Source organism: Mobula birostris, chromosome 9 (genome assembly GCF_030028105.1).
Source record: "Mobula birostris isolate sMobBir1 chromosome 9, sMobBir1.hap1, whole genome shotgun sequence".
Lineage (NCBI taxonomy): Eukaryota > Metazoa > Chordata > Chondrichthyes > Myliobatiformes > Myliobatidae > Mobula > Mobula birostris.
In genome coordinates, this window is record NC_092378.1 from 81,831,928 (window position 1) to 81,848,629 (window position 16,702).

Genomic DNA, 16,702 nt, shown 5'->3' on the forward strand with positions numbered 1-16,702 from the left:
AAGACAGACCAAGACCGAAAAACTGACAAAAACCACATAATTATAACATATAGTTACAACAGTGCAAGCAATACTGTAATTTGATAGAGAACAGACCATGGGCACAGTAAAAAAAAGTCTCAAGGTCTCTCGGAAGTCCCATTATCTCACATAGACGGTAGAAGGAAGAAAGCTCTCTTTGCCATAAGCTTCCAGTGCTGCAAACTTGCCAATGCAGCATCCTGGAAGCTTGAGTCCGTCCGAAAACTTCGAGCCTCTGACCAGCCCGCTGACACTCAGCACCCAGCACCATCTCTGCCGAGTGCTTCGACCCCAGCCCCGGCCGCCAATAACAGGCAAAGCCGAGGATTTGGGACCTTGCCCTCCAGAAATTCTTGATCGCACAGTAGCAGTGGCAGCGAACCGGACATTTCAGAAGTTACTCCAGATGTTCCTCCGTGCTTCTCACGTCTGTCTCCATCAAATCAGAATCGTGCACGGCATCCTACTTACAAATACCGATATCATTCACCGGTGAGGCCGCGCGCGCTGCGTCGCGCTGCCATCTTCTCTTCCCTCCTCTTGAACAGGTTAGGACTTTATTCCTTGGAGCATAGAAGAATGAGGGGAGACTTGATAGAGGTTTACAAAATAATGAGGGGTACAGACAAAGTAAGTGCCAGTAGGCTCTTCCCACTTAGATTAGGAGTGATAAACACGAGAGGACATGGCCTTAGGGTGAAAGGGGAAAGGTTTAGGGGGAACATTAGGGGGAACTTCTTCACTCAGAGAGTGGCGAGAGTGTGGAACAAGCTGCCATCTGACGTGGTAAATGTGGGCTCACTCTTAAGTTTTAAGAACAAATTGGATAGGTACATGGATGGGAGAGGTCTAGAGGGTTATGGACTGGGTGCGGGTCAATGGGACTTGCAGAATAAAGTTTTGGGACAGACTAGAAGGGCCGAATGGCCTGTTTTCTATACTGTAGTGTTCTATGGTTCTATGGTTCTAACTTCCTCTAATTTAAATGGCTTCCTTCACCAGGCAGTCCCAAAACGCACTGGCACGGCTTAGTAGCTTTGTGCTATCAAAGTCAATCTTATGGTCATTGCAAATGCAATGTTCTGCTACTGCCGATTTCTTCGGTAATCCAAACAGATATACTTCCTGTGCTCCTTGATGCAAGTTCACAACATGCGCCTGTCTGGCCAATATACACCGCTCCACATTCATAGAGAATCCTGTGAACGCCAGCCGACCTGAGCCCCAGATCATCTTTGACCTGCATAAGCTGTGACTTGAGCTTCCTTATGGAATTGGGGATAGTATTAATCCAGTATTTATTCAGGATCCTGGCAATCCTTCCAAATATATGGAAATATCTGGAAGACACGCAGTAGTGGTGGGTTCCTCCTCCTGGTTTTTTTGACAGTCCTTTTAAGGGCCCAAATGATTTCCTTCATCTCATAGCCATTCTGAAAGTTCGCAAATCCAGGGGATCCTGGTGAATCAGATCTGTACTCTCTCCAATGCAACTTCATAGTGTGGTGACCAGAAGTTCACACAATACTCCAAGTGCAGACGAACCAGTTTTGTACAGTTGCAACATAACCTTCCAACTTTAATATTCCACACCCTGACCAAAGAAGGCAAGCATGCCATGTGCCATCTTCACCATCTGATCCACCTGGAATAATGAACCTGAGTTTCCTCTGTTCATCAACATAATTTATCACCATACCATTTACTTTATACGTCCTACTCCCAACATTGATAACATGGATTTAAAGTAGAGAGGGAGAGAAATTAGGTGCTAATTGAGATCATGGACACAATCCCCCCATCTCTGCCTCAGTACAAAGAATGTTACAGGCCCTTCACCCCATAATGGAGTGCCGACCTTTCAACCTTCCCCAAGATCAATCTAACCTCTCCTTCCTACATAACCCTCCAAGTTTGTAACATCCACTTGCCTCTCTACGAGTCACTTAAACGTCCCTGATGTATCTGCCTCTACAACCATCACTGGCAGGGTGTTCCACACACCCACCGCCATCTGAGTAAAAAAGAACTTACATCTGACATCCCTCCTATACTTTCCTCCAAACACCTTAAAATTATGTCCTTTTATATCAGCCATTCCTGCCCTGGGGAAAAGTCTCAGGAACTATTCATTAATTAAACATATCATAAGTAAAAGAAGAATGAACAAGATACAAACCAAGCTATGTGGACCTCTGTGCTGAAGCAAAGCCACTCACAAAGTACTAGCTAGGTACTTAAAGCAAGTTCTGAGTTGCCTAAGCAACAGACAGAGCCAGAAAAAACAAGGTTACTTTCAAAATGCTTCTCATCATATTTACTTATGTGGAAGATTGAGGAGGTTCAGCTTCTTAAAGTCTCTCACAAACCTGCAGATGTACTCTTGAATACATCCCGAGTGATTGCATCGTGGTGTGGTACACCAATTTGAATACGCAGGCAAGCAAGAAGCTAGAGATAGTAGGGAACTCTGCCCAACACATCACTGGCAAATCTCTCCCCATGATCAGTTGTATCTACAGCTGGCACCATCTCTAAAAGACAACATCTGTTATGGAAAAATATCACCATCCAGGCTGTGCCATCTTTTCGCAGCTACCATTGGGCAGCAGGTACAGAAGCCTAAAGTTCCACATGACCTGGTTCAGGAACAACTGCTTCCTTTCAACCTCTTGGTGTTTAAACAAACCTGCACAACTCTAATCATCACCTCAGTAAAGCATCACTTTGATCACTTTGCACTAAGGTGGATTTTGTTTTTTGTTGTTCTAATTGTGTTTTTTTTTGTAAAATTTGTATAATTTATACAAGTGTATAATTTATGATTGATATTTTTATTATAGAAACATAGAAAACATACAGCACAATACAGGCCCTTCGGCCCACAAAGCTGTGCTGAACATGACCCTACATTAGAACTACCTAGGCTTTACCCGTAGCCCTCTATTTTTCTAAGCTCCATGTAGCCATCCAGGAGTCTCTTAAAAGATCCTATCATTATTATGATTGGTCTTTATATGGTCCTGGTGCAGATCAATTGGACTAGGCAGAGTAGATGGGCTGAAGGGCCTGTTTCTATGCTTTTGTCCTCTACATCCCTACACGATGCGATCAACACTTCCACCCATTATCCCACCCGAACACCACTACATCACATCAGGTCACTTTATGTGCATACAATCAGTCTATCTATATAATGGTGACTTGAACATTGTGTTTTATACAATAGCTTTTATATTTCTGTTTATTGTATTTTTATTTTCTTCTTTAAGCTTATTGTGTGTTTTATTATGCTGCACTGGATTTGGAATAACATTCATTTTGTTCTCCTTTACACTTGAATTGAAGAATGACAATAAACGATCTCGAATGCTGATGCAAGTGAAGTTTTTGATTGCACCTCTGCACACGTGAACTACTGGCTTTATATTTAGCAGTGGAGGATAAATCACGTACCATTTTTCTCCACTCTGGTGAGAGGCTTCACTCCAGAGAACACCTCGGCCAGCTCAATCATTCTCTCAGAGCCCTCCTTCTGATAGCTTTCCCACTTGGCTTGTTTCTCAGACAGCATTTGCTTGAACATCTACATGATACATGGAGTAAATGTCATTCAATGTCAAGCAGCCTAAAACAGATTAAAGTGGCCATAAGGAAAAGCATTCTATTTTTCAGCAGTGCAGTATCACTGTGCGCTATACGGCACGGCACAATAGCATAGCGTTCAGCCAATGCTTTACAACCCGTTCAATTCAGTCGCTGTCTGAGAGAAGTTTGTGCCTTCTCCCTGTGACCATGTGGGTTTTGTCCTGTTTCCTTCCATATTCCAAAGGACATTAGGTTGTAAGTTAATCGGTCACATGGGTGTAATTAGGCAACACAGGCTTGTTGGGCTGGAAGGACCTGTAACCGTGCTGCATTGCTGAATAAAAAAAATCAAACTAGAGCCTGTGATATTAAAATTGTCTTGCTAAAGTATTTATACAACAGAGCCTGACTTTATTCATCTCTGCTATACTGCACAGGAATTTTGGGAAATGGGAAGGAAAACCTCAGAAAAAGCAGTATCACAGGTCACACAAAAATTAAACTTACCAAGAAAACCCCCCACTCTCTTTCACACTGTTAATAATGTAAAAATGATGTAATAAAAGAGAGAACAACAGACTAGCTTAATGTGAATTCAGAGGAAAGAGTATTTCCTTCAACAACAGAGACATGAATGAGGTGATCACGAGCTGCCAAGATTTCAATGGCTACGTTGTGTTAAACACACACACGCACACATGCAGTAGTGGGTGCATGGAAAGTGTACCGGGGTAGTGGTGGTAGAGGCCAACATATTAGGGACATTTAAGAAACCCTTAGGTAGGCATATGGATGACAGAGAAATGGAGAGTTTTGTGGGAGAGAAGAGTTAGATTGATCTTTTTAGCTTTTAGGCGTCCGTTAGTCTCATGAGACCATGGATTTGCGCCTTGGAAGATTTCCAGGGCGTAGGCCTGGGCAAGGTTGTATGGAAGACCGGCAGCTGCCCATGCTGCAAGTCTCCCCTCTCCACCCCACCGATGTTGTCCAAGGGAAGGGCATTAGGACCCATACACCTTGGCACCAATGTCATCGCAGAGCAATGTGTGGTTAAGTGTCTTGCTCAAGGACACAACACGCTGCCTCAGCCAGGGCTCGAACTAGCCACCTTCAGATCACTAGATGAACGCCTTAACCACTTGGCTACACGCCAACACAGATTGATCTTAGGACAAGTTAAATGGTCAGCACATTGTTGGCCAAAGGCCCTGCACTGTGGCTGTAATGTTCTATGTTCCAGAGGTGAACTTTCTTCGTTAAAGCCACCAGTGCTCTGATAACAAAGTGTATTTAGACTACTAGAAGGCAATTTACAAATTTCTGCAGAGATTCAACACAGGTGAAAGTGTGAATAGTGGAAGAATGCTGGAGTTATAGGAGACAATATCATAAAGGCAAGGAAATACTGAGGATCCCAGTTAATTGGGACATTTTGGGATCAGTAAATTTTGGTTTACCTGCTCCAATTAGCTGAAGTTTGATAGACACAAGTAAAAAGATATATAAAAAAAGATAAACTACTCTTTAACTGAGTAACAAACTATGTAGTTAAATAAAATACAGAACAAATTAGTACTCTATCAATACCACTGTAGTACTATAAAACTCTGCATTAGTTCCTAATATTTATCAATGGAGGAACTCATCTAGCACACACTGATTTCTTTTGATTGACTGTAAATGAACAAAATCAGTGGAGACAAATGACTTGACTTGATACTTGATTTCCTCGTGCTTGTGCTCTAAGCAGTGTAGTGTCTAACAGCCACACATGCACGCAACTGACGCTAGTTTGAAACTGTTCGGCAACAGTTTCCTGTCCCAATTAAGTGGCTCACATCCCAAATAAGCAAATGGGATCCCAGCTATTTCTTCAACTTAGTTACTGTTCTTGAAGAGTTGTCCCAAATAAACAGCTGCCCTGATTAAGTGATAGCCCAATAAACCATTTTTTTAAATTTTAAATTTTTTTTTAAAGTTATGAATTGCATTGTACTGCTGCTGCAAAGACAACAAATTTCATGACATATGCTGGTGATACTAAGCCTGATCCTGATTCAGATTCTGAATAGTGAAAGTTCTGTCTTGGATGATTGGGGCATTTAATAGGGTGGACATAGCAGCTCTCTCCTCTGCTGGGGCAATTCGGGAGATTCTAGATTCAGATTTATCATCATGGACATGAAAACATACTGTCAACAATGTCATTTGCATTAACAACCAACACACCCAAGGGACAGGGGACAACCCATAAATGTTCCCGCACATTCCGATAATACGAGGGTGTATTATCTAAGAGTCTGGCTATTTAACACACACACACACACGGCAGGAGAAGAATAAATCTGTCCAGCAGCTTGTGTTGCTCTGGATACCAGCATCTGCAAAATCTCTTGTGTTTCTGGTTGGCTACCTTGGAGTTAGACAAGATACACTTTTCGTTTTTGCAGGCTAGTTACCAGAGATCTGAAACTGACTTCCCCTGCAGGATGTGTATATCACACCTCCTCACCCAAGTATTAACATACAGATCACATGTATTTGGATGATTGAAGGATAAAAGATTAGCAGAAGAAATTCAAATGGCCCACTCCTGTTTGCGTATAATGGTGGAAAGTGAGAAATGATGACAGAGAGCAAATACTTTCTAGGGAAAGTCAGGTTGCATCACACATGAAACGGCACTAACAAACTGACAGCATCACAGATAAAATACTTGAGGATCAGGCAGCATTTATGGAGCGGAGTAAATAGTCAACGTTTCAGGTCAAGAAATTTCATCAGGACTGGAAAGATAGAAGGGAAGAAGCCAGAACTAATTAATATTAAGTTATTGCAGAGAATGAATGTGTGAATTCAGAGGATTGATGGAAGAGACACAGTCACACTACATCAGATGCAAGAAAATATCTACATACAACATACTACTAATATCTTAGAGCAGGGATCCCCAACCTTTATTGTACCGCGGACCGGTTTAATATTGACAATATTCTTGGGGACCAGCTGACGGGGGGTGGGGGCTTACAAATATTTTTTTATTTATTAGAACAGGCCCTTCCCGCCCTTCGAGCCACACCTCCCAGCAACCCCCGATTTAATCCTAGCCTAATCATGGGACAATTTACAATGACTAACCTAATAACTGGTACATCTTTTGACTGGGGGTACCAGAACACCTGGAGGAAACCCACATTTGAATTTTAGATTGTAATCTGGATTCTCCAGGAGGCGCTCATGGAGTGAGGTTGTCTTTGGCTTCGCTCCATTACATTTATTTTTTTTTAACTTATGATCTCCCTTACTTAATTTATTTTTACCTACACTAGACAGTATTTATTCTATACTACTGATTTTTCCTTGAACTGTAACTGTGAAATCTGAAGGAATGAGCAAAGAAATAAGTACAAGATCTAAAGGGCGTGAACCTAAAAACGGGAAGGATTCCGACAGGAACGGGGAAAAAAAATAGGTGAACCTAAGCAAACAGAACTATCTTATGATATTCTGTTGAATCTTTTAAATGAAAAATTTGAAGAATGTCAAAGTTTAACTGAAAAATTTGAACAACAACATCAAAGTTTTGAAGAAGACTTAAAATCAATCACGGACTCTTTGAAATCACTTGATTGTGAAGTTAAGCAACATCAAAGTAAAATTACTGAATTAGACATTGAATCTCAGAACAGAGATTTGAAAATCGAGAATTTGGAGCAGAAATTATCTTCGATGACTCAACAACTGGAACATTTTAAATCCAAGATTATTGATCTTGAAAACCGATCTAGAAGACAGAACTTACATAGAGTTGGTCTCCCCGAGGATGTCGAGGAAGGAGACCCTTCAAAATTCTTCTCTCAACTAAGGATGCGTTTAGTTCTGTATTCCCTGATGATCCTCCATTGCTCGACCGCGCTCACTGTACATTGCGTCCCAAACCATCCTCCGAATTTAAACCGAGGCCAGTGATCCTCCGGTTCCATTATGTTAGCGTTAAAGAGCATCTTATTCGAATTGCCCGTCGGCAAGGTATGATTAAATTTCAACAATATCAGTTCCTTTTAGTGGAAGACTACAGTCCCGAAGTGATGAAGGCGCGGCTGGCTTTTAAACCTCTGTTGTCGGAATGCTACCAAAAAGGTCTCAAACCAGCCCTCATCAAAGTTGCTGGTGAACGCAGCAGGCCAGGCAGCAACTCTAGGAAGAGGTACAGTCGATGTTTCGGGCCAAGACCCTTCGTCAGGACTAACTGAAAGAAGAGCTAGTAAGAGATTTGAAAGTGGGAGAGGGAGGGGGAGATCCAAAATGACGGGAGAAGACAGGAGGGGGAGGGATGGAGCCAAGAGCTGGAAAGTTGATTGGCAAAAGGAATATGAGAGGATCATGGGACAGGAGGTCTAGGGAGAAAGAAAAGGGAGAGGGGGGAACCCAGAGGATGGGCAAGGGGTATAGTGAGAGGGACAGAGGGAGAAAAAGGAGAGAGAGAGAAAGAATGTGTGTATATAAATAAATAAATAACGGATGGGGTACGAGGGGGAGGTGGGGCATTAGCAGAAGTTTGAGAAGTCAATGTCCATGCCATCAGGTTGGAGGCTACCCAGACGGAATATAAGGTGTTGTTCCTCCAGCCTGAGTGTGGCTTCATCTCTAAAGTAGAAGTAGCCGTGGATATATGGTGACATACATGTATTTTGATAAGAAGTTCACTTTGACTTTAATATTTTTATATTTTACACTGTACTGCCGCCACATTGTATCCTGCCCTAATGTATCCTGCACGTTTAAGGATTTCTCCTTCAGGTGGATCACGCTGTATCTTCCATTCCACAAGAGCGGCTCGAAGTTTTTTGGATGAGCACTATTCAACTGCTACGGATACCTTGCTTTAATTAATGCTTAGCGCTCGCAGCATCAGCTCTGTTTTTAGGTGCTTTTTTTTTTAAAAAGCCTTTAGTCATCACATGAAGAAGGTCTTTTAGAAGTTCAAGACTTCCGTCTTCGGTTAGTAGTGTAGATATTTTTCACATCTCAATTAAAGTTCATTTTTCCTGCAGATGATTTTACTTTTCTTTAATTTGTTAATTTTTAATTATTTGATTTCTGACATTGTCATTAACAATTTGATGGCAAATTTCTACTGTATGGAGGAACATTTTCTTTAGTTTTGGCTTCGTATAATTAAGATGGTGGTATGTTTCTCTTTTCTCATAATATCTTTTGTTCTTTTTGATTACACCGTCTTCTCAGGTTTCTTCTTCCCATAATTCCTTTCTTTCTTTTGAAGTGCCATTTTCAATTATTTATGTTTGTAATTGATTAATAATATGCATCGGCGCTTACTTTTTTTCGTTCATTTTAGAAATCACAATATGTAGATTATTATCATGTAGTGTTTAGTTTTTTTTTGAATTTCGGGGGGGGGTTCTTTTTAACATATATCTTTGGAGTTGCCTTCTGGAGAAATGGGGTTAGATTTAGAATTAGTTCTTATTCTAGTCTTCTCTGGCTTAGTTTCGGGACCTCAGGGGTGGAGGGCAGTGGGGGGGGCTCTTTCCTTTCTTTATTAATTTTTTCTATTGGGCTGATTCAGTACTACAAAGATGTCTGCAGTGTCGTGATTTCCAGTTCCGCTCTGAATATTTATTCCTCTTCTGATTTCATGAGTTTACATTATGGTTAACTCTTTATATACCAAAGGGTTAACATTAAATTATGGCTCAGATTATAATTTTGTCTCTTGGAATACAAATGGTTTAAACCATCCAACAAAACGGAAAAAGATTTTTGAAGTATTCCAAAGACTGAATGCTCACATTATTTTTGCACAAGAAACTCGTGTGAGGAAAGAGGATAATCAACGTTTCTTTAGGTTTTGGAAGGATCAACAGTACCACTTGGACTCCCAAGCCAAAGTGAAGGGAGTTACAATTTTTATAGATTCCTCAATTACATTTACTCATCAAGACATTATTTCAGATCCTAGTGGTAGATTTTCATTAATTACTGGGTTACTTTTTAATAAAAAAAAAGTTGCTATGGTTAATGTTTATGTTCCAAATGTGGATTATCCCGAATTTTTTAACCACTTATTCACTTCTTTTCCTAATTTAAACAAGTATATGTTGATAATGGGGGGGGGGGGTGATTTTAATTGCTGTTTAAATCCCCTGATGGATAGATCCATATCTAGTCAGGCTTTACCGAATAAGTCGGCTACTCTTATTAACTCTTTTATGATTGACTCTGGAATTTCAGAAATTTGGAGATTTCTACACCCTAAGGATAAAGAGTTTTCATTCTTCTCACTTTTAACATTCTTATTCTCGAATTGACTACTTTTTTATTGACTCTCGATTAATTCCATCTGTAATTGACTACAATTATGACATTATTGCCATTTCTGATTATGCTCCAAATGAAACTTTCTATCAAGTTAATGGATACTTCTTCTACTATCAGACAATGGCGATTTAATTCTAATCTGCTTCAAGACAAGGACTTTGTTAAGTTTATGAAGGAACAGATTGATTTCTTCTTTTCAACTAATATTATGGAAGAAATCTCCAACGGGACAGTATGGGACACTTTTAAAGCTTATATCCGCGGACAGATTATTTCTTATTCTGTTGGCTTGAAAAAACGTATTATGAATGAAACTCTTTTGTTGGTTGACAAAATTAAAGAAATTGATAAAAAATATTCTATTGCTCCTAGTAAGGAGCTTTATAAACAGAGAGTCAAATTTCAAATGGAACACAGTTTATTATTAACATCCTTGATTGAAATCAATTAATGAAAACTAGAAGTGAGTTTTCTATTCATAGTGACAAATCGGGTAAATTATTAGCTAATCAATTGAAAACTACTTCAGTTAAACGTCAAATTATCAAGATCCGCAAACATGATGACACTTTGACAGTTGATCATGATGAGATAAACAAAACTTTTCAAGAATTTTATACCTCTTTATTCCACTCTGATTTTCCTCATGATCTTAACACCATGCATGACTTTTTATGGAAATTGAATTTTCCGAAATTATCACCCAAAGAATGTTTAACATTAGAAACTCCTGTTACGGATGAAGAAATAACAGCTGTTATTTCTTCAATGAATTCTGGCAAAGCACCTGGTCCAAGTGGTTTTACAGTGGAATTTTTGAAGTTTTTTTCCTCTATTCTTTCTCTTTGGTTGTCTAGAATATTTAAAGAAGCAATCACATTAGGTAAATTACCACAAACGTTTTACGGAGCTTCTATTTCTTTAATTCTTAAAAAGAAGAAAGATCCTACTGATTATGTATCATACAGACCGATATCTCTTTTGAATATAGATCCAAAATTTTTTTCTAAAATATTAGCAACTAGGTTAGAAAAGGTGCTACCTCAAATTATCCCTGTGGACTAAATTGGATTTATTAAAAATCGTTATTCATCTTTTAATATTAGGAGGTTACTGAATATTGTTTATACTCCTTCACTTAGCACTCAGTTTTATTTCATTAGGTGCTGAGAAAGCTTTTGACAGAGTTGAATGGCCATATTTATTTAGTGTGCCTAAGAAATTTAATTTTAGTCCGATATTTGTATCTTGGATTAAATTGATATATCATACCCCTGTAGCTTCGGTTTGTACTAACAATCATAGATCTCCCTTTTTTCGTTTATCTTGGGGTACTAGGCAGGGATGTCCTCTTAGTCCATTATTATTTGATATTGCCCTTGAACCTTTAGCAATTGCTATCCGAGACTCACCTAACATTTTTGGTATTACCCGGGGAAATGAAATACTTAAGTTATCATTATATGCAGATGATTCGTTATTATATATTTCTAATCCTGGGAAATCTATTCCCGTTATTTTATCTTTGCTGGCTCAGTTTAGCAATTTTTCTGGTTATAAATTGAACCTTAATAAGAGCAAACTATTTCCCCTAAATATGCCAGTTCCTATTTATGGATGTTACTGACTCTTTTACATATCTAGGGGTTAAAATTATGAAAAAGCATAAAGATTTATTCAAGGCTAATTTTTTACCTTTAATTGATCAGATTAAACTTTTGTTTACTAAATGGTCACCAATGTCTCTGTCATTGATCGGTCAGATCAATGCTATCAAGATGATTATTTTGCCTAAATTTTTATATTTATTTTGAGCGGTGCCAATTTTTATTCCAAAATCCTTTTTTGATAACATTGATTCCAAAATTTCCTCATATATATGGCAGAACAAAAATCCTAGGTTAGGTAAAAGACATTTACAGAAATCTAAAAAGGATCCGGGTTTAGCTTTGCCGAATTTTAGATTTTACTACTGGGCAATTAACATTCAATATTTAAAATTTTGGTCATGGGACTTGGACGTAACTTCAAGTCCACATAGGGTAAATCTTGAATGTAATTCCTTATAAGGGTTTTCATTGGGTTCTATTTTAGGGACTTTGTTTCCTTTTATTCTTTCTAAATTGTATAAACAAATGGATAACCCAATAGTTGAACATACTTTACATATGTGGTTTCAATTTTGAAAATTTTTTGGGTTGAATCAATTTATTTTAGCAAGTCCGATGAGATCCAATTTCATTTTTCAACCCTCAATTATGGATCAAGCATATCTGGCTTGGAAAATTAAAGGTACAGTACAATTTTGTGATCTATTTTTGGATAATTGTTTCATATTCTTTGAACAATTATCTAATAAATATAATTTGCCCAGATCTCATTTTTTTTAGATATTTACAGGTTACAAATGTTTTAAATACTGTTTCTCCTACCTTCCCAAATTTATATTCAATGGATATTTTGGAAAAAAAATTTAGATTTAAATCCTTTTCAGAAAGGTGTAATAGCAATTATTTATAATACAATTATGAAAATATGTCCAGCCGTATCTAATAAAGTTAAGGCTGATTGGGAAAGGGAACTTAAGATTACTGTACCGATTGAAAAATGGGAAAAAAAATTCTTCAATTAGTCAACTCATCTTCTGTATGTGCTAAACATGCGTTAATACAGTGTAAAGTAGTGCATAGGGTTCATATGTCTAAGGATAAACTAGCTCGTTATTATTCTCATATAAATCCTATATGCAATAGATGTCACTCTGAGATAGCTTCTTAAACTCATGTTTTGGTCATGTCCTTTTTTGAAAAAATATTGGAAAGATATTTTTGATACTATCTCAACCGTTTTGAATATTGATTTACAACCTCACCCTATTACTGCAATTTTTGGGTTACCGATGATAGAATCAAGTCATTTAACCTCTTCAGCTTGTCGGATGATTGCATTTCTTACATTAATGGCTAGAAGATCCATTTTGCTAAACTGGAAAGAGATTACTCCTCCCACCACATTTCAGTGGTTCTCTCAAACTATGTTGCATTTAAACTTGGAAAAAAATAGAAGTGTATTTATGATCCCTCTACTAAATTCAAAAAGACTTTTATTCAACATTTTCCTATGATCTAATTTGACCTTTTCCAAACTTATTCTACGTTTGTATTTCTTTTTAATATATGTTGAGAGGAACGGAGTCAACGACACTAATGGTTCCTTTTTTTTGATGTTACATAACAGCCTATGTCTTTTTTTTCTTAGTTTATTGATTTAGGTTAGATTTTTGGGGGGGTATATTTTTATTTTTTTTTCCTTTTTCATGATTTTTTAGATTTTTTTTGTTTTGTATATTACATCTGTATCCTGTATGATTGGGAGATTTACCACTCATGTGTCAACTGAGTTTATATTTAACTATGTTAACTATAACAATATATTCCCAATAACTTTGTATCAATATTATGGTATGTTTATTATTACGAAACTAATAAAAAAGATTGAAAAAGAAAAGGTTGCAATCTGTGCCATCTTCCAATTTAGAGGCAAAATTCCAATCTGTTTGGGGTCTCAGTGTCATTAGCAAGGTCAGCATTAATTGTCCATCTTGGAACCTCTCCCTCCCCCCCCAGAAAGAGGTGGTGCATCTCCTTTTCAAACCAGTGGACTTCTGGTGGAAGGTGCTCCATACTGTAGTTGGGCAGTGAGATCTGGAGTCAGATTTGATGAAGGACTAATGATATACTTCCAAGCCAAGGTGGTGAGCACTTTGGTGGGGGGAGGAACCTACAGGTGATAGCATTCCACATGCCTGAAGTCCTTTGCCTTTTTCAATGGTAGAGGTCACAAGTGCAAGAGGTGCTCTTAGAGTAGCCAAGGTGAGGCATAGCAGTGCATTTGTAGATGGTACACCAGAGCCATGGTATGTAAGTAATGAATTGAATGGTTTATGGTTGTGGGTGGGGTTCCATACAATCAAACTGCTTTATCCTGGATGGTATCAAGCTTCAGCTGTTGCTGCAGTTGCACATATCCAGACCAGTACTTGTGTTTATTGATTTATTAACTTATTGAGATATAACCCTAATGTATAGGCCCTTCTGGCCCTTAGAGACCAGCCGTGCCGCCCCCAATTTAATCACAGGACAATTTACAATGACCAATTCTTTCTTTCTTTTTAAATCTCTTTATTAATTTTTCCAAAATTATAAACAAAATAACAATGTCGATACAAAGAGATTGGAATAATCGTATTGTTAATACACATATACAAAAAAGATTTCAGATAACACAGGTATAATAGACTTCTAAACTCATGATGTAATTAATCATAAAGAAAAAAAAGAAATAAAAAAATACAAAGAAAAACCCCAAAAAGAAGAAAAAAACAACTAAATACTAAACCCAAAAAAGCAAATGGAACAAAACAGGGCTAAACCAATATCTTAAATCAAATACGTTCAGTAATGTTGTCAACTTCGCTCCTCTATTCATATATTTTAAGTTAATACGAAGAATTCGGAAAGGTCAGCTGTGTACATACGTCTATTGATGCTTCTGGACACATCTTCAGTGATGTTCCTGGAATCATCGGGTGTTTCGGGTCTTTCAACATCATACAACCTCCTCCAGGTGACCCAGCCGGGGTTGATCAGACCCCAGCTTGTGTCCAGATGGCTAGCTACTTATGACTCCATGGATCCCCTCTTTTGAGCCACAGCCATCTTGAGGCCCTGTCTGCCACATCGCTGGTACTGCAGATGGCTCTCCTCTTCCTCTCCCTCGATGCCCAAAATGCTGAAGGCTCTAACTAAAGAATCGGCTACGAATCCCCTACAACCAACCTCCACTGGGAGACACCTCGCTCTCCATCCAGCCTGCTGACAGTTGCTGACCAGTCCTGCATACTTGGAGAGCTTCCTTTCAAAGGCCTCCTCCAAGCTATCTTCCCTTGGGACTGTCAGCTCCAGCAGCACCACTTGCTTACTGGACTCAGACACTAGGACAATGTCTGGTCGCAGGGTGGTGGCTGCGATATGGTTGGGAAACTTCAGCCGCCCTTCGAGGTCCACCAACAGCTGTCAGTCCCTTGCAGAGGTCAGGATGCCTGCAGATGTTCTTTTGGCAGGTATTGGCTGCTCCCCAGCTCTGACAAAGGGAATGGTCTGCTTGGAGGGTCGGGACCGCTTCGCCCACTCAACTCCTGCGCTGACGGCTTCAGCGGTGGTCTTCAGTACCTGATCATGCCTCCACCTGTACCGTCCTTCACCAAGTGCCCTTGTGCAGCCGCTGGGGATGTGCTCCAGGGTTCCTCGCTTGGAGCACAGTGGGCATGCAGCTGACTCTGCCTTGCCCCATGTGTGCAGGTTTGATGGGCTTGGAAGCACATCGTACACTGCCTGGATGAGAAATTGGATGCGGTGTGGTTCGGCTTTCCAAAGATCAGCCCAGGTCACTTTCTTCTCAACTGCATTCTCCCATCTTGTCCAAGCTCCCTGTTGCTTCATTCCCACCGCCTTGCAGGCTCTCATCTCCTCCAGTACTGCTCTCACCTCCCCCTGAACTAGACGACACCTTTCCTTCCCTCTGGTGTCCATTTGGGGAGTTGGAAAGGATCCTAGCCCAGCTCGGCCTCGTATGACCACTCCCATCAGCCTCCTGTGACGCAGCCTCGCCTCTGCCTCCCAAACAGCTTCCTCTGCCCTCCACTTCCTGCCAGTACTTACTTGGATCCCTGCTCTAGCCACCTTTGGGTCACTTGAGACCCTATACTGTAGCACTTCTCTGGCTCTTGTTACCTTGAATTCTTCCTCCAAGGATTTGAAGGGCAGTTGCAGTATGTTGCGGTGTCCATAGACTGCGATGCTGCTCAGGCTCTTTGGAAGCCCCAGCCATCTCCTGAGGTGGTTGCTAACCCTCCTGTCTAAGGTTTCAACTGTCGAGATCGGAACTGCATAGACAAGGGCGGGCCACAGGATTCTGGGAAGAATGCCATGCTGATACACCCAGGCTTTAAACTTCCCAGGTAGGCCAGACTTGTCAAATTACATCATATGAAAATGTTGAATAAATGGTTTCCAAGTTTCTTCAAATTTAACTGAAGGATCAAAAATATCACTTTAATTCTTTCTAAATTTGAACACAATATAGTTTGGGAAAACCATTGGAATGTAGTAGGAAGATTGGTCTCCTTCCAGTTCAGTAAAATAGATCTTCTGGCCATTAAAGTAACAAATGCAATCATCCGACAGGCTGAAGAAGACAAAGATCTATGTTCTACCATTGGCAATCCAAAAATTGCCGTAATAGGATGGGGTTGTAAGCCAAAACATAGAACTGTTGAGATAATATCAAAAATACCTTTCCAATAGTTTTCCAAAAGAGGACAGGACCAAAACATACGAGTTAAAGAAGCCGCTTCAGAGTGACATCTGTCACAAATAGGGTTTATATGGGAATAAAAACGGGCTAATTTATCTTTAGACATATGGGCTCTATGCACTACTTTAAATTGTATTAATGTATGTTTAGCACATATAGAGGAAGCACTGACTAATTGAAAAATTATATCCCATTTCTCTATAGGTAGGCAAAGTTGAAGTTCCGTTTCCCATTCATTTTTAATTTTATCAGATATACCAGGCTGCAATTTCATAATTATATCAAAGATAGATGCTATTAATCCCTTCTGCCGAGGATTTAAACCTAAAATTTTATCAATGATATCAGTAGGGTATGAGGTTGGAAAGGTAGGCAA

General features: G+C 39.4%; 1 protein-coding gene across 4 annotated transcripts in view; it reads right to left on the reverse strand.

The window, feature by feature from the left end:
- Positions 1–16,702, reverse strand: part of washc5 (WASH complex subunit 5) — a 205,763-nt gene that overhangs the window by 140,520 nt on the left and 48,541 nt on the right. For all 4 annotated transcript variants that reach the window (XM_072268302.1, XM_072268303.1, XM_072268304.1 and 1 more), the window contains one exon: positions 3,478–3,607. In XM_072268302.1, coding sequence (XP_072124403.1) covers positions 3,478–3,607 — 130 coding nt within the window. The remainder of the gene's footprint in view (positions 1–3,477; positions 3,608–16,702) is intronic.